This window comes from Pagrus major, chromosome 15 (genome assembly GCF_040436345.1).
Source record: "Pagrus major chromosome 15, Pma_NU_1.0".
Taxonomy (NCBI): domain Eukaryota; kingdom Metazoa; phylum Chordata; class Actinopteri; order Spariformes; family Sparidae; genus Pagrus; species Pagrus major.
The window spans coordinates 13,745,810-13,767,925 of NC_133229.1; the positions used below are offsets into that span (position 1 = coordinate 13,745,810).

At 42.3% G+C, this 22,116-nt stretch overlaps 1 protein-coding gene across 1 annotated transcript in view; it reads left to right on the plus strand.

Moving 5' to 3' along the window:
• The first annotated feature begins 267 nt into the window (after positions 1 to 267).
• ptk7b (protein tyrosine kinase 7b) overlaps positions 268 to 22,116 on the plus strand; it is a 78,230-nt gene continuing 56,381 nt past the window's right edge. Inside the window, exons 1-2 of the mRNA XM_073482224.1 lie at positions 268 to 559; positions 672 to 837. Of these exons, the coding sequence (XP_073338325.1) occupies positions 777 to 837 (61 nt within the window). The 5' untranslated portion in view covers positions 268 to 559; positions 672 to 776. The remainder of the gene's footprint in view (positions 560 to 671; positions 838 to 22,116) is intronic.

The window sequence follows — 22,116 nt, forward strand, 5'->3', positions numbered from 1 at the left end:
TAAAGTTACACAAAATGTACAAAAAATATATATATATAAATTGAAAATAAATCACTGAATAAAATCTTTTTTCACAAAGTACCGCTGGCTCGAATTTATACGCAACACGTACGAAATCACACTTAATTCAAAGGAAACACGGACAAAATCACGCTTCATAACATTTATTCTGAAAGTCCACACAGGAACTGACGTGCATCGCCTCGGCCCGCTTGACGCGCTGTAGGAGAGTCACAGAGGACGGTGGGAGGAAGCCAACTTGGAAACACCGCGGAGCGAAACTCCTCTTGTTCAACACTCAACTGGTCCGGCGGTCGGCGGCTCTGGACGCAGGCAGACGGCGGCTACGCAGACCGGGTTGTAAATGAACCTCTGCGGCCTAAATTCACACCAACCCTCCGTCCCGTAAACCACCTGGAAGTTTAAACTTCGCTACAAACTTTCGGCGGGGGCTCCTCAGTCTGAACTCGTTAAGTCGTTTTGTCTGGCTGGCCCGTGAACCGAAGCGTCCGTCTCCACATGTTTCTGCCTCCTTCCTGCTAGTCTCCAAAACAACCAGGTGAGCAATTCCGTCTGGCTCCCCCGGGGACCTGCGCAGGTAACAGGGTTAGTTTACCTGTACGCACACGGTGACGCACGGATTCCCCTTTCGCCCAACGGCTCTTTCACAGCCGCCGGAGAGCAGCACCGGGCGGCCGCCGAGCAGCAGGACGGTCGTGGATCTACCAGGAGGGAGCGAGACCCGGCGGAGGGAGGGCAGGAGAACCCCCGCGGTGATGAACAGGAGAGGACCAGCGGTGGACACGATGTTCGCCGTCGGTGTTATCTGCCTCCAAGGTTGGTTACAAGCTTCTGTACATTTTCACACACGCACTTCTATTCATTTCAATTCATGTTGGTGCTTTAAAGAAAGAAAAACATCAAATAACCGAAGCTCATTGATGCGGACCCCGACATTGACCTCCATGCTTTTCTAAAGGATTGGCTGCTGCTGCTGGTTCAAGTTAGTTCAATGGGCTGACTGCCTGAGAGACACAGCAGACACTGTTGAGAGTGAAAGTCATGGATACAGCTGGATTTCTTAAGAGGAAGGCTTTCTATTTAGTTAAAAATTTAAAGAGTTTAGACTAGATTTTGTTTGTGGGGGTCAGTGGAGGCATGGGGGGCCTCCCCTCCCCCATTGACCCCAGTTTGGGGGGGAAAAACAACAACTGCAGTTTCTGCAAGTATACCAGTCTCCTGCCAGAGACTGGTATACTTACCAAGTGGCCAGAAAGGAGAAGAGTTTAAATGCTTTTCAGTGGAAAAAGAAATAGCCGTGTTTACACAACCCAAACAACATATCTGTTTGCATATTACACTAGTTACACAGTAATTAGATTTCTCATCTGGAACAGGGGAGCAAAAGTATGATGGTAGGTTTTCAGCTATCACTGGAGGCAGCCTCGCCATGTCATTATGTATTCCCTGGAGTATACTTCCATCTTCACACAACACATTGGATACGCCATTTCTGATTATCATATTCATAACTCTGTTTGCATGTTTGAACAGCCTCTCTGAGCCCCCAGCTTGGCATGCTTTCCTGGGCGCCATTCATATGCACGGGTGGAGAGCTGCCTAAAAAGAGGAGAGCTTGGAAAATATAAACTTAACATGACTCAACGCCATCACACATTGTTCGAAGCCTCAAAGTTCATAACCCCGGCTGCAGACGGAGAAGAAAGCCATGAAAGGATCCTTCCTAGTTTGTGCAAGGAATGCTCTCATCCTGCCAAGGATCGGGCTCATTAACTCACCGCTCATCATGTCAAAACTGAGTTGGTTTTATCTGATCCCCACATGTAGACTGAAACGTAGACGACACACAGATTGTGTTTGCCAGGGTCTTCAACACAGCCCCAATAGTCGGAGTGGCTGAAAAAATTCCTTTAAGTTGAAGTGTGTGTCGCCCCCCTCCAGTCCTCCTCATGGTGCCCACTTTGGGATGAATGTGTCCTCTGTGTGTAGGCAGCAGGGGAGACGGAGACTGCTATGGGTTTGTGTTTATAAGATTCATGAATAGAGCCAAGGCAGGTACTGTCATGACAGCCTCGCGTTGTAGAAAAACCCCATTTTTAAAAGGGCTCTCTGAATGTATCAAAGCACTGCAAAAGGGCCAGAAATGGCGGCGGGAGAGACATTTTTATAGTGGCTTTTTTATTCCCACACCAAACACACCATGTTTCTGGAGGGTTGTCTGATCTGCAGGATCTGGGCACCGCTCTCAAATATTTACCCAGATCTTTTTTATTTTTAGTTTACAGTAATCACTCTGTTTTGCCGTTCCACTCTTTGCTTTTCTGTATCTGGATCTGGTTTCTATTTGTGGCTGACCAGCTCCTGACGCAGCTCTCAGAGTACATGAAAGCCACTTATGGAGTTAATGTCCATAATGTTAATGCAGCAGCTCTTGGCCTATCCGCCTACCTATTGCTTTCACTCTTCCTCCTCCTCGTCTTCTTCTGGTATGTTTTTCATTCTCCTTTGCCTCTCTGCTTCATCAAGGCAATCTCATTCCTGAAGTATTTATGTGAAAAAATATGTGACTGGGCTTATTGCCGACGAGCTGAGATAGATGGGAGATGTTTAAGTAACATCCTCACACACTCGTCTCTTCTCAGGCCCTCCTTTTTGATCTCTCTGTGCAGCTGGAGAAGATCTGTACGTCAGCTCTCCTGGCGCATTAATGATTTGGATGCCGCTGCAAAAAATGATATTCACCTCCTGGTGATTTAGAGATGTGCAGCCACATTTCTTGATACAATTCTCCAGTAGGTCCAGCTTTACTTTATTGACTTTGTGTGTCTTTTCTCCGTCTTCTACACCCTACTGTAAAACGAGATACTGTAACTGAACTGCAGGAGCAGCAAACCACAGCTAAATTATTGGGTTTGTGTAATTGATTTGTTGTTTGCACACCTTTCAGATGGTGTTTTGCCCAGAAGGATAACAGATACAGGAAGTCAGTGTTGTGCAGTAGCTCTCCTGTATTCAGGAATCGACCAGTGTTTTACGAAATGGTGGTTCCACTGCTTTTATCAGGAGGTCCATAAATCTGCAGCATTTGTACCGTTTGAGCTCGGTGTCTGCAGAGATGCCATTTGGCTTTTTAACGGGATGTTTTGTCGGCGTACCCACCTGCTGCTGCTCTATTTTAAAACCCATACGCTTGGCTCTTATTAACCCGACTTTGGCCCTAGGCTATTTGGCTGCACACTGGTCCTCATTCTTTGAATACTCTGATTCAGAGGGGATGAAAGGATGGTGCCTAAATAAACACAGGAATATGTCATGAGGAGTGGAATATGTCTGTGTACTATCAGCGGTTTATTCTGTGGTGGACAACAGTCAGATGAAATCGTACTGTTGGAATTTATTTGCACTCATTTGACTGGATTACAACACAGAGCTCAGCGTGAGATTGTTATCTTTCGTGCACAGCTGCTGATGTTGATCTTAACACGTAACTCAGTTTTTTGATGTGGGCCCTGTTGTCTTGTTTTTTCCACCACAAAGATTGATTCTGATGTCTTATTTGTTCTTTGTGCTGCAGGAATTGGATATGAACATCTAATACAATCCACCACAACAGTCCTGCAACGTGCTCTTTTATCCTGCTTTGTTAAGCCTCTATGTTTAGTTCTTGTTGAGGCAGTGTCAGGCAGTGATGTGTTGCTTTAGTATTCCACAAGTGTAGTTTATGTAAGTGCTGGGCCATGATTCAGTACTCGCCATTGAATTTCAGTCATAGTGTGATGTGATCGTATTATCTGTTGTCTGAATTTACTGATGCCTATTATTACTAATTAAGGAGACCGTTGTGTTGGAGAACTTGGTGTCAAAAATTAGAATTACCTGTGATGGAATGTATCTAAATACAGTTTACTCAGGTACTGCACTGACGTTCAGTGTTAAGTATTAAGTATTGTCATTTTCTGCTCCTTTTATATTTCTTTAATACTACATTTTTTTTAGGCAAAATATTACTTCACTGCAAGGTAACTAGTAACTAAAAGTATCAAATACATGATACTTTTAGTTACTAGTTACCTTGCAGATTCAGATTATAAATGTATTTTATCGTCAATCCAACAAAAAAAACACACTGTTTCATATAATTCGAAAATTATATAATTACAGCCCGGATCAGTACTGGACATGTGAGGCAGGTAATATCATCAATTCTGCAGTGTTTACAACATCAGTCATTCATCTACTGACATATACTTCTACTAGATATGATACATCTATACTGACCAGTTCACAGTTTGAGCATTAATCCTAAAAACACTGATTGTGGAAAATGTTGTCTTTAATATTGTAATACTGATTTTTTTGTCTTCTTCTCTGTGTAGAAATACTCTTAAAGTTGAGATCCGTGCAGCCCTGTTGAGGAGAAATAAAAGAAAATTGGGCCCAGACCAGAACTGTCTTGAGTTGTTTTAAAGTTGACAGACCTTGAATTTATACAAGCTGAAATAATTTTTATTATTTTCCACGGCTGTTTCAAGAATAGTCAAAGCTGCCCGAGCGTGACAACAAACAAAGCATCGAGCAGAAAAATCCTGATGAATAGACTTGAATAATAAGATCTGGTTCCCAGTGTACTTGTGCACATCTAAGAGTGTGACTGGTAGCACGAGTTTTGAGACTGGGGGAGGATTTCTCAAGGTCTTCCATGGCTCTTGTTTCTGGTCATTTATCAGACCATGTTTATTCGGGTTTAGGTGGAGCCTATTGAACTTGAGAGCCCTCTTTTTCACCCAGTTGGTATGTGCAGTTTGCACTCACTCCATTATAGAGGGCTCTTCTCCCAGGGGAGGATCTTCTTGCACTCTCTCAGAGGTCACAACCATGGCTACCTAAGATCTCTGATTTGGAGTCCTCCTCAGTTCTTAATTGGCATGCCCGTGTCTCCTCTCCTCTCTGTCCTCCAGACCATGACCAAATGGTCTGCCATCTTATAGATGTTGAACCTGGTGAAGTGATTTTTGGAGGAGTAAAGGGGCCTGGAGTGAAGATGAATGTCTGGCTAAATTGTCATGAATGTGCGTACTTCCTGCGTCCTCAAATTTAAAGAAAACAAGGTTTGACCGAGCAAAAGTGTCCCATTTGGCAGATACATGTTACGACAGTATCTTTACCCATCCCTTGTGTTTTCTTTGATGTTGAAAAAGTAGAACGCAATAGAAATGTAACAGGAGGAAGCAAAGTTGCATACATTGGCATTTTAATAGAGCCAGTCTTCTTTCTTGCTTGAATTGTCATCACTAAGCTTATTTTTCTTATGCTTCAAATAAATTGGTATAGCAAAAGGGCAGCTGGGATTCTATTTCAATGTCAATTGTTGCCAAAACAAGACTTCCATCAGTCAGAGGAAAAGATTCATGAAGGAAATAGAAGGATAGATATGATAGCTTATAAGATATTGTGCCTGCTAACATTTTCCAAGGCGTAATGTTAAATTGATGTTTGGTATGTGTGTATAGAAAGTGTGCCTGCTGAGAATCTCTCTGATCAGAAAATGACCACTGTTCATAATGACCATTGCTCTCTGTGGGTCTCGTTGGCTCCTTGTCTACAGCAAAGCCAAATAAACAGAGGACCGAGCTACTCGCTTTAAATGATGATCAGTGCACCTAATGACCCATTTGCTTGGGCTACTGTGTGTATGTGTGTGTGATGGCGTTCATGTGCTTTGGCTCATGTGTTTGTGGTTCTGCTGGCTCTGCTGTCAGACCCCGTGGTTGTGATTGGAGTCTGGCCTTGCGGATCTGTCTCTGTTTCCTTCTTTCCTGTCGTAGTTGGTCCATTGCCCCTTGTGGTTGCCAGTCTTGTCTGGAGGGATCTCTGTTGTTTATTGACTTGGTGCCTGCCTGCACAGCTCTGTCTCCAGTCCGGGCTGCAGGAGTGGTTAGCGTGCACCCCGAACCACCACCCCTGCAGGCTTCGCTGTATTATGCTCAGTTTTTTTTTGCTTTTTAGTTTTACTTTCTGCCATGCTTCAGTGGGAGAGTATGCAAGACAAGCTTTGTAATTTACACTGGCTTAAGTCCTGAAATGCAATTCTGATTATTTCAAAACACAAATGATTCCAACCTAAATATTTATCCTGTAAATTAATGTTTTAAGATGGTTAATAATTCAAACAACAGTGGTGGTGAGTAGAGCTCCAATGAGTAATTGATTGGTCAATTAGAAATTTAATCGGAAACTACTTTGGTAATCTGAATTTTTGAGCACATTGCCAAACACTTTCAGCTTCTCAAATGAGAGGATTTGATGCTTCCCTTTGTCATTCAGCACAGTAAACTGAATAACTCTTGTTTTTTTATTGTTGGTCGGACATAAGTCATTTAAAGATGTCTCCTTTGTCTATGAGAAATTACAGCAGGCATTTTTTACTGCTTTTTTATATTTTATAGACACAATTAATTAAGATTAATTTTTCAAGGTTTATGCTGGAAATCTTTTATTGGTCCATAGTTTCAGAAGCCCAGCCCACCTCCAAACCTAGCATACATTTATTGATTTATAAAAGAAAGACTAAGGGGAAGCAAGGACCATCAAACCTGATCTGAAAAGATTCAGGAAGAATTAGTCCCAATCCAAAATGCTGTCAATCACAGCGGATTCTAATAGAGCTAAAACAACAACAGTTGTAATTAACACTCAGCAGTGTCAGAAAGTATAGCTGTGAATTTCCCTCAGCAGTTCACCTTGTTCATCTTGTGTCAAAGAACACACATTTCCTCCAGCAATGATTATGACGTGACACATTATCAGAAATGCTAGCAAGTCCGTTGGGATTTACTCGAGTATTAAACAAGTTGACACAAAGACCTGAGATCCACAGAAATACGGTCCAATTACGCTGAATATTATTAGGTAATTGCTGCCTGGATTACTTTTCAGAGTTGTAAAATCCTTCCTAATAATATTCCAAATGTGCAGCTGTGTTCTCTGTTCTGATAAACCTTTAAACTCAAGGATCTCTGACTGGATGTACTTCATTAAACTCAGCTTTGTTTTTGGTCTGAAAGACCACTATCACACTCAGATGTATTAAAGAGTCTGCGCTACGCTACCACGCTGTAAACAGTGTAGTATTATCTGTTTAACATCCATTGTATCTCTTCTGTTAGATACAGTTCCAGTGTCTCATGCTGCATATTGTCAAGTCTCCCAGCCCTAGACCCTGGTTGGGTCTTGGTCACTAGGAACCAGAGTCTAGTTTGAGCTGTGTTTGGGTGTTCTTGCCTTATTTGGTTGCAGTGATCCTTCAGTAATGTGCCATTATTGTTCTCTTATCAGATGCACTTGCTGACATTTGCTGACCATCTTAAGCTGCAACCCTGTCTTATCTGCTCTTGATGGGTAACTGACTTGCTATTAGTGATAACCTATGGTTTCATGTTCCCTTTTAAATGATAAATACAGATGTTTTTACTGGTTTGACACTCTGCAGATATCACCCACTCCGACAGTCGTAAATCCTTACAACAACTTTCCCCCTGCAGGGCAGGTGTGAGGCCCTGGTGAGGGGAGGCTTGCCTTCAGAGTGAAACAAAATCCCAAAAAATCTTTTGTTCCCCCTGTTGGTGCCAAAGCATTCAAATGCATCTGATCGAAACGTGCAGGAATGCCTAATTTGGCTTCAGCCGGTTTGAAGGGGAAGGGGGGGTAGAAAGGAGGGCAGGAGAGGAGAAAGGCGTCTGGCATGCCATTGCATAATCCCGGCAGCCATTAACTCATTGTGTCCCGAGGCTGAATGAACTCATCATAGCAACGGGCCACAGGCAGAGTGACATCGGGCAGCTCTCAATCAGCCCTCGGCTCCTCCCCGCCACACCAGCCGATTTAAACAGGCTGAAAAGGCCACTGGTGTTTAATGGGAATGGCCTTAAGCTGTGTTTGATCTTGTAATGAATGGGGTCAGCTGGCTACAACTGACCCTGCAGAGAGCCCAGTTGTTGTTTGGAGAGAATGTATTTACCTTAAGTAGTATGCACATCTTCATATCTGTGCTGATTTGCTGCATCACCTGGCTTATGTGTTCTCTGCCATGTTATCGTTTCTCCTCATTATGCCGTGTCTTGTCTTTTTCCGCTGTGGGTTACAGTTTAGCTCAGAGGCAGCAAGAAGGGCCAAATCTGTCTCCATGGCAGCCTGCACAGTGTTAACCTCCTGGTCCTGGTACCTGACTAAACGTGCAGAACTGGGATTCACTCTGCACGATGGAGCCAGCAATAATGTATGACTGGTGGCTTTATCAGCTCTGGCACGGGGTGCATGTGAATGTTGTTGAGCTTCCCAGTTCCTTTGAATCCACACTCATACATTTTGGATGTGAACCAAGTGCCATACTGGTGTTCTCCCAGGCTTTGGAGGAGAAGCACAGTCGTATCTTTTCAGTTCACACCAAGAACAATAATTCTTGAAAGGGGTTTCATTGAAATCGTCCCTGAATTATGTGTAGAGATGAAGAAGATATTCTTCAGAGTAATTTTAGGGAGAGATTTCTTTGTGTTCAGCACATAGCCCCAAAGAATTTGTTGATTTCATGTGACTGAGAGACAGGCATGGCTGATACCTCCTGTATGATTAATCTTGATCAGTAAGAAGAGTGTGTGTTTGTGCAAGCTGAAAACATTTTGCGGCAACCGTATTATTATCCATCACGTCCTAGTGTATCAGAATTGGCTCCTTCACAAGCAGGCTTCAGTCACATTGAGTTTAAAATTGGACTATTTTCTTTTTTCATCATCCTCTGTCTTTGCTGCAGTTAACCACCTCACTATCCAGAGCTTCACTTTCTTAAAAGTAGAAATCCACTCTTTGCCACGGTCCATTTACTTGGTGTTCTTTGTTATGCTCTCCACAATGTACGCAGCCTTGCTAACTGAACTGGTCAAATTCTTTGCGCTTACAACTGCGGTGCCATCTGTAGTCGGTCTGAATTAACATGTTGGCTTGTATGGCCTTGTGGAAAAGCTTCTTTCTCAATCAGGTCATTGCCTTTGTTTTCATTTTTGACCTCCAACCAGTGTTCTGGCTTAACTCAATATACTTTCTTGTGGTTTGCGTTAGCCGACTAACACTCTGTCTCCTTTTGACTTATTTGTTTCTCTTATGTTCAGCACAAAAAGTTCTGGTAATTCTTATTTTACAGTGAGATCACAGCAGTCTTTCTCTGAGCTCACCCAACTTTCTGTGGACACTTTCATTTTGTGTATTGCGGTAAGAAGATTGTACAAAATGGCACTATATTTAATAGAATAGTTAGTTTTAGTAGAATCTTTTTTTTGTAATGCTTTTTGGCCATATGCGACCTATCAGTGATGTCAGTAATCACACTTGAAATCAAAACACAATAGGTGTTACTACTTAGGATATCTCCAAATATCTGTATAATATAGCACATATTATATTTTGGAGATATCTCAACTGTAATGATGTGTTGAAGGCTGTTTGAGAAAATTAGAGGGCCAAATAACCAAATGAACCCAGGGCTTGAAAAAACATCTCTAACAGCTCCTGTTTTCCGCTTATTTTAGTAGACAAAAACTTCATTGGCCCAGAAACCAATTAATTCATTCGTTCACTCAGTTTCTGCTCTCTGGTCACATTAAGCCAGGATTAAACCCCTGCAGTTTGCAGTTTTGTGTGCTTTGTTGAGTGTGTATGACACTATGTTCATGCTGACATTGTGAACATGTTCAAAAGTTGAGTTATCTTTGATCGTACCTCTGTTCAGAGTTTCAGTTAGAAAAAAATGTAATGTCATGGACAAATGGAAGAAATTCTGGTCAAATGTTATCTGTGTTCATTGAGCTCAAAAACGATTAATGGAGACAGCTGATGTTGCGTATCCCCAAAACCCAAAGTGTCTGTTTGTATTCAGTTCAGCCTCTGACTACGCTCAACACACACAAGAGACTTCGGTTATTTTCCTCCAGTCCTTTTCTTTCCGTTCTCCTCTCTGTACATTTCGCCTGCAGTCAGCAGTCAGCAAGGATGAGGAGACAGTAATTACAGTACATTAGACCCAACAGTGGAGTGTGGCACCTTTGTGGCTCACTGCTGTAGACAGATTGAGAGAGAGTGAAGATAAATCCACTTTAAAACAATAAACTCTGAGCTCTCCTCCCACCTGTAAATGGCTCACAATCAGAGCAGAATCCGGTGTGACTGCGGGTGTTTATCCCCAGCTCTGCATCTGCACCCGGCTCTGCCCTTCCTGCATCCAAAGAAAAAGCCTCTTCATGTCTGGTTTGAACACAGGGGAATTATGTTCACTGGATTTATGACCTGAGACCTTTAAATATGTTGGACTTAAAACAGATTTTCTGCTTAAAAACGGTAATTACGGTAAATAATGGAAACCCTGCCTCTGTTTTTTCATTTTCTACAGAATTGTACATCTTTCTCCATTTGCCCTGTAATCAGCCTCTAACAGCGAAGCCGACCGTTCAATAGATTTATTTATTGGCTACATAATCACCTAGTGAAACCTCTGCTGACCCAAGGTCTGTTACCCAGCCATGCTTGACGATTATACATCTCCTCTCCTGCAGCCAGTACACTCGGCAGCATTAGCACATTATGGCCAGCATTGTTCTGTATTAGTAGACAGTAATTACCACAGAATAGAAGGAAGCTCATTACACTTCCAGCATCGTTATTTTCTGTGGTTTTAATTATGTTAAACAACCTCACCAGCGTCCCCAGCTTCATCATGTTCCCTCTCTGCTGCTGCTGTCCTCGCAGTCTGCTTCACCTTCTTTTGCTCCTTTTCACGTTGTTCGTTCCAATTTCACAAAGTATGCCAACTACTGACTCCCTTTTAAACCCCCCGTCCTCCTTTCTTGCTGTCCTCTATGTGAACCTCCCCTTGAGTCTACATTAAGCCAGACTTCAGTGTTTTTTTAATCAGTTCTGACAGAGGGATGGCACAGCAAGCAGACTGAGTAGGTCTGCTGCACGAGGAGGTTTTTGGTAAAACTGCACTTCTTTCCTCAGTGTTTGAGAAGCGACTCTCCTAATGGGAAGAACGGAGCTGAAATAATGAACAGCTGTGTAAAATTATGCTGTGGGGGAGTTGATTCACCCACCAAACAAATTGTCTTTCCTTCTCTAGTCCGCTCTGGTACAAATTATTTAATGTCTTACAGCTAGCTGTCGTGTCAAGGGTACATCTGTCTGTTGATTTGTTTGGTGAGTTGTTTTCACCAGCGCAACAAGAGGTCACAGGTTAGTCCTGTAACATCTGCTGCAGGAAGGTGCTTCCTGTTTGTCTTGCAATATTCCCTCCATCCTTCCTGCTGTTGCCGTCATTGGGGAGTCTGATATGAAGTATGGGGCTTCTCTCTGTATTTAATTACAACTTATTTCGATGTGTGTGTTGTATCATCATACTTGACCAGTGTGGATGCTTAAAGCATTAAAAATGCTTTTTCTGGGTTTCCATGGAGGATTTTAGGGCTGTATGGCCTAAAAGCTGTTTTTAAAAGGATTTTCCACTCTGCCAAGAATAAAAGTCTTGAGGGGCAAACTTGATTATATTTTTAGTTCGTTTTTTGTGTTTTTTTTTACATGATAATGGCCGTAGTACAAACATACTGAATATCTACACCGGCAGGAAAACACCAACCATTAAACGCTAAATGTGGTTAAAGGTTTTCCATGAATAAATCATCGGAAGGTCACTTCTTGAGGTTATAACACTTGAATGGAGGATTTTGTAGCTGAGGTTACCCACTAGATAAATTGTTACATATTTATAAACTTGAATATTAGACTAATGATTATTTGCATAATTTTCTAATCTGGCAATTATTTTGTGATAAATGTATCAATTGTTTTGTCTATAAAATATCAGATAGCGAGAGAGGTCCTGTTATAATTCCCCATATCACAAGGGGACGTCATCAAATCTCTTTTTTGTCCGACTGGCAGTCCAAACTAGTTTACTCTCATGTATGACAACCAAAAGCATCAAATTCTCACATTTAAGAAGCTGGAAATAGTCATTTGGAATTTCTGCAACAAAAATATGTGAAATGATGAATGAATCTCTGTCATTTAACTTAATTATTAATCAAGGAATCTTTGCAGCTCTAAAGCCTAATATTGCAGTGTACGGTGCTCTGCTAACCAATTCCCTCTGGAAACCCTAAAATGGCATTACCGATCTGCAGTGACAAATTCATACTATAAATGTGCACTGATGATTGTAGCCAGTGTAACTGATTCCTGGCAGGTATTACTGTAGTTTATCAGACCTTTGTGGTTGAAATGAAAAGTTCATTCCAGTCATTGTTATCAGTATCAGCTATTACCAGCCTCAGTCAACAATATCAGTATTTTCCATCAAAACCCCACATTGGTCGATCTCCACAGAGGACAAACACACCAAATAATACACACCACTACAATAGGCTGCTCTGTGCAGGTGCAGCCAGCCAACAGCAGCCTTGTTGATTGGGGAGCACAGGACAGTGTTTCCTGTCCTTATCTGCTGAGTTGACGACAGATAGAAATGCCCGTGTTGTGTCTGTCTGACAATTGACAATGGTCCCCCGGCTCCCCCTTCTGTGCCGAGCAGAGGAAGTTATGTTGTGGTTGTTTCCTCCTGGCGTTACGTCACAGCGGATGAGGATCTCCGCAGTGTCCTCCCTGTTCCACCCTAGAGCTTTCACCGCGGCTTTGTGTCCTCGTCCAGGTTAGGACCCAGACAGAAGGCCCCAGTCCCATCTTTCCTCACCCTGAACCATGTGGCCGGGGGTCTCGGCTCTCTTTGCGTGTGTGGTCAGGATGGAGGGCATGGGCTGCCGTCTCCCTGAGGGTCTGGACAACAGCCGTAGCAGGAGAAGGCTGGCGGCTGGTTGGCTGCTGACTTCCTGTGGTGCAGATGGGGGGGCTCCCGTGCTGCTGAACACACAGGGCTTTCACTGCCTCTGGAATTTAGAAAATATGTAAACGCAGACTGACGCCACGCAGCAAAGGCTATTTTATTTATGTCATGTGTTAGTGTGGTATACACATGTGGATTGTGCACCTGTGGGCACATATCTGTATGTATGTATTTTAATAGTGAGTGCTTTATTTATCCTGGTATGTATTAGGAATGTAATCTTCATATGCAGACAACAGCATATATCATTATATAGCACATTTTCTGTAAATGTAATGAATGAAATGAATTTGATTAGTTTTCTCCTTTATTTTAGAACCTTTGTGTAATTTTCAATTAAGCACGTAACAAAATATGACGTGTTTTTTTTTAGCACTAAGGTTTTCTCGTCCATGTCAGACTTTTCATACCTAATCCATGTCCATGCATAAGAAGTAGCCCCTCGGAGCCCTTCTCCTGTGCGTAATTACCACATTCTTTGTCGCGTTAACTCGCCTCTGTTTGTGAATTTCCTGCCTGAATCTGCACTGTGCTAAAGAACACAAAGCATTGTCAAAATTATGAAAAATATAGAGTGTGAATGGGACACAACGAAACGATGGAGCATAATATAAAACCGTCACCACACGATATACATACCAAGTATGTATTATTGTAGATGAACCTTGTAGGAAACAAAACAATGAAGCAGACCTGATGTTTCATGTTTGTGTTGAAGTTGGTTGCTATGGGACTGTAGACCCATGGATTTGTAGTCTCAAATTTTTATTCATTGTTCTCTCTCTGTACGCATGACTGCTGATGCTCATCCACATCCTCATCACTGCTGCATGAGAAAATGCAAAGCCTGTGATGCTGTCTGTTACAGACGAGAAGAGGATTTGCACAAAAAAATCCAATGTACACTTATTGAAATAAAAAAAAGTATTATAAAGTGATTTTTAGACATACTTGGCAGATAACTCTGTCTTTTGATAAAATACTGTCAGTCGTTATTGAGAAATGGAGCCGTATATTTCTCCCCGTTGCGTTTTTGCACCATGACTTCACTGGGGCTCTTTCATCTCAGTGCGGATGGTTTCCAGGCAGACATCTCACTCAGCCTTTGTGTGCGCCCTCCCATTCTGTCATTTGGGAGGAAGCAAAGAAAAGGTTGCAGTGAAAGCTACACCCCTGCCTTCGCTACAACCTCACAGGTCCGTCTTAAAATGAGGTCAGATGACACACGAGCCCCGGGTGCACCTCTCGCTCTCTTGCTTCCTCACTCTCCTTTTTTATTCCTCCCTCGCACACACTCACATCGACGGTGGTGTGCTTTGAAGGGCGAAAACTACTACTCTCTGGCAAGTGGCCTCACACTGTGATGCAGAAAGGGTAGAGAAATATTTCTGACTGCTGTCAAAAAAATGTCATGTTTGAGTTTTTTGTGTGTTGAGTGACAGTCAAGTCAAACAGGGAGAAATATGTCAAATTGTAGCTGACATGTTTCCCTGTCTTGTGTTCCTTTTTGGATATTGCTCAAGTAAAAATGTCATGACCAGAGATCATTAACAGTGATTGATTCTACACCTTAAGGGAGAAGCGGCCACACCTTTTCACTTAATGTAGTTAGATAAGCTACTACGCTTTTATTTGATTCCCTTAATTGTAAAAAGCAAGAACATCACTGTATCCTGATGAAACAGCAGTATTCCTCACATCAGGGCCGCTTATTAGAAAGGCAAGTGTTCAGATTTTCATTCAGCCGGGGCCAAACTTGACAACACCTCGCAGAAAAGAGGCTAGTCATGAATTAAACAGGCACTACTATTCATAGACACCCGCACAAATGTTTCTCATCTCCTACAAGAGAAAGAGCTGGATGTCCTGCAGCTTTTCCTCCACCCCTCCTTCTTTGTTTGATCTTTTCTTTTGGCACTGTAACTCTTTCTAAAAGTCTGTGGTTGTTCAAAAGGCATTATACATGAGCGAGTTCTCCCAGCGCAGGGAAATGGTGAGAGACGTTCACAGAATATGCCGAGTGTATTTAAGCCAGACAACGGGGGCCTGAGCCTCCCAGAGCTGTTGGCCCCTGCACCCCATTTCCTTCAGTAAACACTCGTATTCACAAACTCACACTCATGTTAGTTGTGTTTTTAGAAATGTGTTACTTTGAGGTTGCCGGTTAGGATTCTCTCATGTCCATGCATTTCCTCATGTCATTACTTTGTACTATATTTCTGGCAAATGGTTGGTTTACTTTGGAAATTTGGATATATATTACATGAATGTGTGTGGAAGGAAGGAAAAGTGCACTTGGGCTTTGTTTTTTACACTCAGCGAGACCACATTTGGCTCGCCGTGAACAACTATAAAAAGCCCAAGGCAGCATCGTCATAAAATGTAAGATTCATGTCTTAATTATTTTTCCTTTTTGACGTAAGTTCCAAAACATTGGGAAGCAGATAAAAGCAAAGGCAGTCACAGACAGGACTGTTACTTTTTACATGTCAGGGGATTCAAGTCAGGAGAGGAAGCTTTTTATATTCCCCAAATTAACTAGAAAACTAAACAATCTTGAGTACAATCCAGAGATGAGCTGCCTCCGACTTTTTCGAATCACAGCTGTGAAAGGTTTGGTTGCAGCAAGCATATCAAAGTAGCTTTTCCAGTGCTTGTGCTGTAGGTTAGTCCTTAAAATAGGACAGTGGTTTACTTCTACTAATGTTGTAATTAAGACTTTAATTTCAGGCCGGACTGTGAGTAATTTGGGCTGCTGGAGGATATCAGACCAAGAGGGAGGCAGGGAGGTTAAAGGTTCAAAGAGAAGCTGAGGTCACCCCCCGAAAGACCTGCTCAGGTTTCAGTGCAGATGGACTCTAACAAGCATTAACCTGATTCAAAGTGAGGAAGAGACACAGGTTTTAAGCCACTACAGATGGAAGTGTGAGCTCCCAAGTGGAACCATGTCAGCTTTAAAAGTGTAATGAATGATTAAAGGTCAGGGGCACATCAAGGATCCATTTGTTCCAGACACACTTGCAGATGGCTCAAAGGTTATATTTTTGACAATAGGTACTTAAATAGAGACTCTACAGATTTTCTACAGAGGAAATACGATGCAGCAACTCATTCCAGCTGTGAACTGATGGACTGAAGGTGATTGTACTTGCTTTACTCAAGGACAGCACGTTTTGGTCAGCACAGGACTCGTCTCCCTGAAGAAATGCATGTCTGAGTGAGTGTGTGTACTTGGGGAGAAGCTGACAAAGAAATCTCTGTCACCTTGTTGTCCAGTGAAGTGATCAAGGTCCTCCTGATCTTTGCTCCACTTCTTCACGATGTGTTTTTGCTGGTGCTCTCTGCTGGCACTTGCCAGCTTGATCCTGTGATCCTGATCTGATTTTATCTGCATGTCAGGTGATGAGGTGAAGAACAGGGACAGGGCCTGTCCCACCACACTGCCAAATGAGTTTATAGGATGCATCAGCCTTTGATGCCGCATTTGATCGCAGAAAACCCAGCCTGATGGGTGGAGGTGGTTGTTGTTGTTCCTATTTTGGTATTGACTGGCTTTTCACATTCAAACTTCGTGGTGGCCGATTCTTAAAACTGTGAGGATGGGGAGTTTCGACAATCAAGAAACAAGATGCAAGATACTAGATTAATTTATTATCCTTTTACGCAAGGTTGAATAACAAAATGTGGTTTGTAGTCCTGTTATACTACTACTAAAGACAGAATTTAACATGAAAAAACTCAACAATTTTTTTATATTTGAGTGCAGAGGATAAAGCCCGAGGAAAGAAGCTGCTCTGTAGTCTGATGTTTCAGAAGCAGTTACTCCTGCCAGACGGCAGCAGGGTGAACACACTGTGGTAGGGCTGGCTGTTGTCTTTTAGCCCTTTTCTCCTGGGCCATGCATGAACCAAGAAGAAGAGCAGGCTGATTATATGTACATCATGTAGGTGCGAGGCTATCAGGAAATCCTGTGGATGAAAAGAAGTAGTGCCTGCACACTTACTCCATGCTACATCTTTCTGATGATGATCCAAGTGGGATTGAATTGTCATCTTTACCTAACATCTGTGGCATGGAGTAAGTGTGCAGGTGTTATGTTTTTACAGTCATGTGCATGAACCAAGCCAGTTTATGATCTTTCAGTCACCCTGAAATCATCATAAACTTGACTTCTGTGCTTTGTGGTTACAGGATCATAAATCATGCTACTCATTTCTAATTTTACAAGAGACTTCATGAGTTTGTTTGCTTGTAAGAGGATACCACTTAACATTATAGCAGACCAACTTAAAGTGATTCCAAAGTTCCTGTAAGTTCTTGCTGTTTTTGCCTTAAAACCTTTACAAGTCACCATTCATATAGAAATTGCGTGCAGAGTCCTGCTAATACTGCTTTGGCTTTGCAGAGTAGTGGCACGAGGGTTGTGTGTTTCAGAGTGTATGCGTACATGGATTTGAGATAAAATGAATTAACCCTGTTGTTCAGATTTCTAAGTTGAATTAATCTAATAAAAGTAGTCTGACAGTAGCATCTACTGTTATGGCTTGTTGACAGTTAAATTTAGTGGGGACATACTGCAAGTTTAAGAGTTTTTATGAGCCCAATATGATTGACTGCCCTCATAGTGAGTCACTCTTCAACATCACTTTTTCTGTATATATGCCTGCAAAGAAAACTCTATACAGGATCCTGTGGTGTGTCTGATGTCCCTTTTAAGGTCTGTTTTTATGAATGCGGGCTGCTTTTAGGTGGCTAGCTCCTGAGGTCACACTGAGCCGTGCAGCAGGATGATTCCTCTAGTGCAGCGGTGAACAAGTGGTTCTTGTTAAAGAAGCCGGAGAGAAAATAGCTGTAATTGAATGTGAAGCCATATGCTTCTTATTTGGTGATTTAAATGCTTTTTTTTTTTTTTTTTGTTTTAGATCTTGTTAAATGTAGTGTTGCCAGACTACTCAGTACATGCCATAAACAATGGCCCATTTTCAGCGTTTTATGATGGAATATTACTGGATGACGAAGACCAGTTCCCAAAGAAGCTTCAGGCAATTTAATGTGAGGCTTTCATTGATTTTTTTCCAGTTTGTCAATGAAACCACTGTTTTGTTTTTTTTTCTTTGAGGTTGTTCATTTCGTTTCTATTTCTACATGGACGTGCTGTAGACATGATGAATGAGTGAATCCTGGTGGAAAATTCTGCACAAATAATTTTCATGTGATTTCAGGCCTGGCACACAAAGTCGTTCTTCTGCAGCTTAACATTGTTATCCTCCTTTGAGAGACAACAAGAGCATCTTTGACTATTCACCACTTCTCCGCCCTCTTGACGACAGTACATTGCTAGTAATGTCATTTCCTTTTAACTCGGTTAACACGTAGCGTCAAGCAGGTGGCTGCATGAATCTGAAATAGAGGTTGACTGAAAGTAGTTGAGGAGATGGTGCTCAAGTGTGGTGTTTCTTTTGGCCGCGTTCCAACAAGAACTATGCTAATCCAAATGAAATAACGGCTTGCTCTGTAAAATAAACAAAAAACTACTTATACCTTTTCTCAGCCAGCCTGTACATTTTTCCCCCCTTACATGTAATGTTTGCTTTAGCTTGTAAGTTGTTGGTTGAGTGAAGCAGTGTGATTTTTCAAGAGCTTTGCACTTTATAAGCTACAGAGAAGAGGTGCATTGTGGTAAAAGAACATATTTGCTTCTGCAGACAGCAGAGTATTAAGTTACAGAAGGCTGATATTTTTCTTCATTTAAGCTGTAAGTGGCAGACTTGTCAGAAAGGTATTTTTAATGGATTCATTGCAGTGCAGAGAAGCTGGGTGTGCCTTCAGACTTTCAGGAGTGAAGTTCAGCCGCTGGGATCAGTGGCTCTTTGTTACTGCATGTTAGAAAAGGAGTATTCTGACCCTCCGTTGTAAGCCACAGTCTCTGTAGTCGTAAGCCCGACCCCGGGTGTTAAACACATAGGGGAGAGCTGGGGCTTTATGATCAAAGGTCAAGACATGTGGTAACCTCAGGTCCTGAAACACTGGGACTTCTGTATAACATGACCTCGAACCATTTAAACAAGGCAAATCTGCTCCTTACTGGGTCATTATCTGATTATCCCCACCATGTAATTTCACACAGGAAACACCGTCTTAACCAGCAGCAGCCATGTTGTGTATTAAGCAAGGTTTTAAATCCTAACAAATTGTCACTTCTCTCTAAACAGACTCAGCTGCTCTGCATTGTCTGTTTATTCAGACAAAAGCAGGACTGTTGCAGTGTTGATAACTCCCAGGATGTAAATTCTTGTGTTCTTTGTGCTGCGAGGCTAAAGTCTCCACAGAAATACAGTTCGTCCAAACTTCAGTAAACTAACACTGTGCTGACGCAATGGCTATCAATGTCTCCTCGACCCCTCTCTTTCTGTTTGTGTGAAACTCAAACAAAGTCTTCGTCACCTTGCATACCTTTCGCATAGTGTGATAGATTTTTTTGTCCCAACTGTCAACAAAATGCACCACTCTCAGGGCAAAGCGGACGTAGCAGAGGTAATTTAGGTGGCATGTACTCATTGTGCGACCGTGCACAGAAGCAGTAAAGCTCCGACGAGCTTGATCGGTGACGTTTGTCGGTTAGTTTCTCCCTGTCGAAAGGAAACTTGGCCAGACAGCTTTTTAGTGCAGAGGTGTGAGACAGGGAGCAGGCAGAAAAACAGGTTCTTGGTGATAAATAGCAGGCCCGGTTTGGAAAGTGTCTCCTTTCTGACAGAGGATCGGGCTTTGTCTTGAAATGTGAGCTGCCTCTCTGCAGCCACTGCCAACTTCTCAGGGGCTCTGACTATCAACAGGACAGAAAGAGAAGGGTGGAGGGTGGGGGGGGGCAGCTTTATGTTACACAGGGATACCTCGGGATGACATGAGGGGATAAAAAGATTTGAGTAGCTGTTGTTGTCTGTTAAAGGGGATTAGCATTTAATTAGAGCTACGGTCAAGGATATCCAATCAGTATTTTATATTATGAAGAGCTGTCTACCAGTGTCCAGTGCTCAAACAGTTGATAATATCAAGAGGCAATGAATCACAAACAGGTTTTCCCCCATACATGTAGCTTACATTGTTAAAGCATGTGTTTTAATTTTCTACTTACATTTTCAGAGAACCACTCATTGAGGTGTTTTTCTTTGTCTGTGTTTAGGGTCATTCCCAGCAACCTACTGTATTCTGCACTAATGTAGAAAAATGTTGCATGAACAATTGATGTACTTATTTTAAGCTTTTTATTTGGTCATTGACGCAGATAAAACAGCTGTTGAGCTGGAAATAAGCAGTTTTTAACTTGAATTGGTGACTAATTTAATTTCCTGTTTTGTCTGAAAAACACTGCAGCCATTCTGTGAAGTAAAGGTTCCCTTTAGAAATAAATTTGACTAATCCAAAGACATGACACAAATTAAAGAGCAGACAAAACCCTTTTTTAACCAGTACATGTGTGTTCTGAGAAACTGGAAATTCAAAGGGCAGAAGAGCCTCATATTTCAGTCCCCCTTCAAAGACCTAATGTTCAGAGCCCACGTAGTCCATTAGTACTAGCAGCTGAGATATGTTGAAGCTAACATTTATAATGAGATCCCTCTGCTGTGGGTCTCTCTGTAGTCTTGTTTAAATAAATTGTGCTGCCAGGGAAACGCTGACCTTGTGTGTCCTGGGATAAGGATTTAACCCGGCCCTCTTTTGGCTCATCTCTTCTTGCACCTTGTTCCTGCTGTCCTCAGGTGTGAAATGTATTTGGGTTTATCTTTGGGTTTGTGTGTAGGGGAGGTTGGTTATGCCAGGTGGTAAATTGAAGTGGGGATTTGCCCTCAGCAGGAACTTGGGTACCCAGCATATTTTTCACGGGTCACAGATCTCACCTCAGTGCATCCCTCTGGCACACTGGCACAATCCCTGCTGTGCCCACATCTACACTGTGTACTAAAACACGTCCTTCCAAATTGACAAAAACACTTGTGTATACTCACAGCATAGTGAAATAGAGTGCTCCAGATCTAGTTTCCTTGGAAGAAAGCCTGCAGCAGTAGTGTGTGATGTCAGGTGATGGATGCAGTCCATCTAATCTGCTCCCTGTGTGTCAGTGATGGATGCGGATGACTGGTGTGGAGCTTTCGGAGGCTCATTACCGTCGCTCTCAGTGCCAGAGTGTCCTCTGTTTTTAGTGATCCCTGCATGCACCTACATGCTTACATAGAATAGCTCTTGTTTGGGTTCACTGTGACCCTGAATGCACTAAATGCATGACGAATAAGTGTTGTCAAGCCTTTCTTTGGAGATGCATGTCAGCTGGACGAGGGCGAGTGTGACTCACAGGATTCAGGGAGTTTTATTTTAATGCCTTTTTCCGAAAACCATGACTGGGGTTTTTTTGTCATACTTAAGAGCACTCTAAATGTTTACCCCCCTGAAGTTCAGCTAAACACAAACATAATGAAACATTTAACCTGTGGCTGATACAGCTGGGAGATCTGGGAGAGCTCTGGGAAATTTGGACAATATGTGTCAGGCATTCTTACCAGTGGGAGTGTGGTTTCCAGGGCTTGTTAATATCAGCCGTGATGTCAGAAGAATACACACTCTGAGCTCTCAGTCGTAGAAGGCTTTGATCAGCCAGTGAGACCAACAGGGAGTCAGCAAGAGTCCTCGAGCTCTGCAGTGGACCTTGACTCACCTGGGCAGCAACAGAATGGGATATTGCAGCACTAAACACAAACTTTGCAGGGGATCATCACTGCAGGATGAGTGCATTATGAAAGTTCATATATTAAGCTATGAGAGACTGTTATTATTGGTGCTTGTTCCTTTTTTTCTGTTTTTTACCACTGTAATAGAATTTGTATTGGTTCTGCTCGGACAAATCTTCATCCTGAAGATGTGCAATACTTAATAATAAGCTGCAGTTATAGTTTTTGAGAGGTTTGTGGAAGACATAACTGGACATATTTTTGCACTCCCTGCAAAAATGTTACTTTTTGAAATAAAAAATACTGAATAATTTAACTCAATACAAAATAATTTTGGACCATTATTATTTCCATATCTGTTTTCTTGTTCAGTTTGCAAAAGCAGCAAAATCTGATAAAATAAAAGGCCATTAGATCTGTCATTTTGTTTTGAATCTC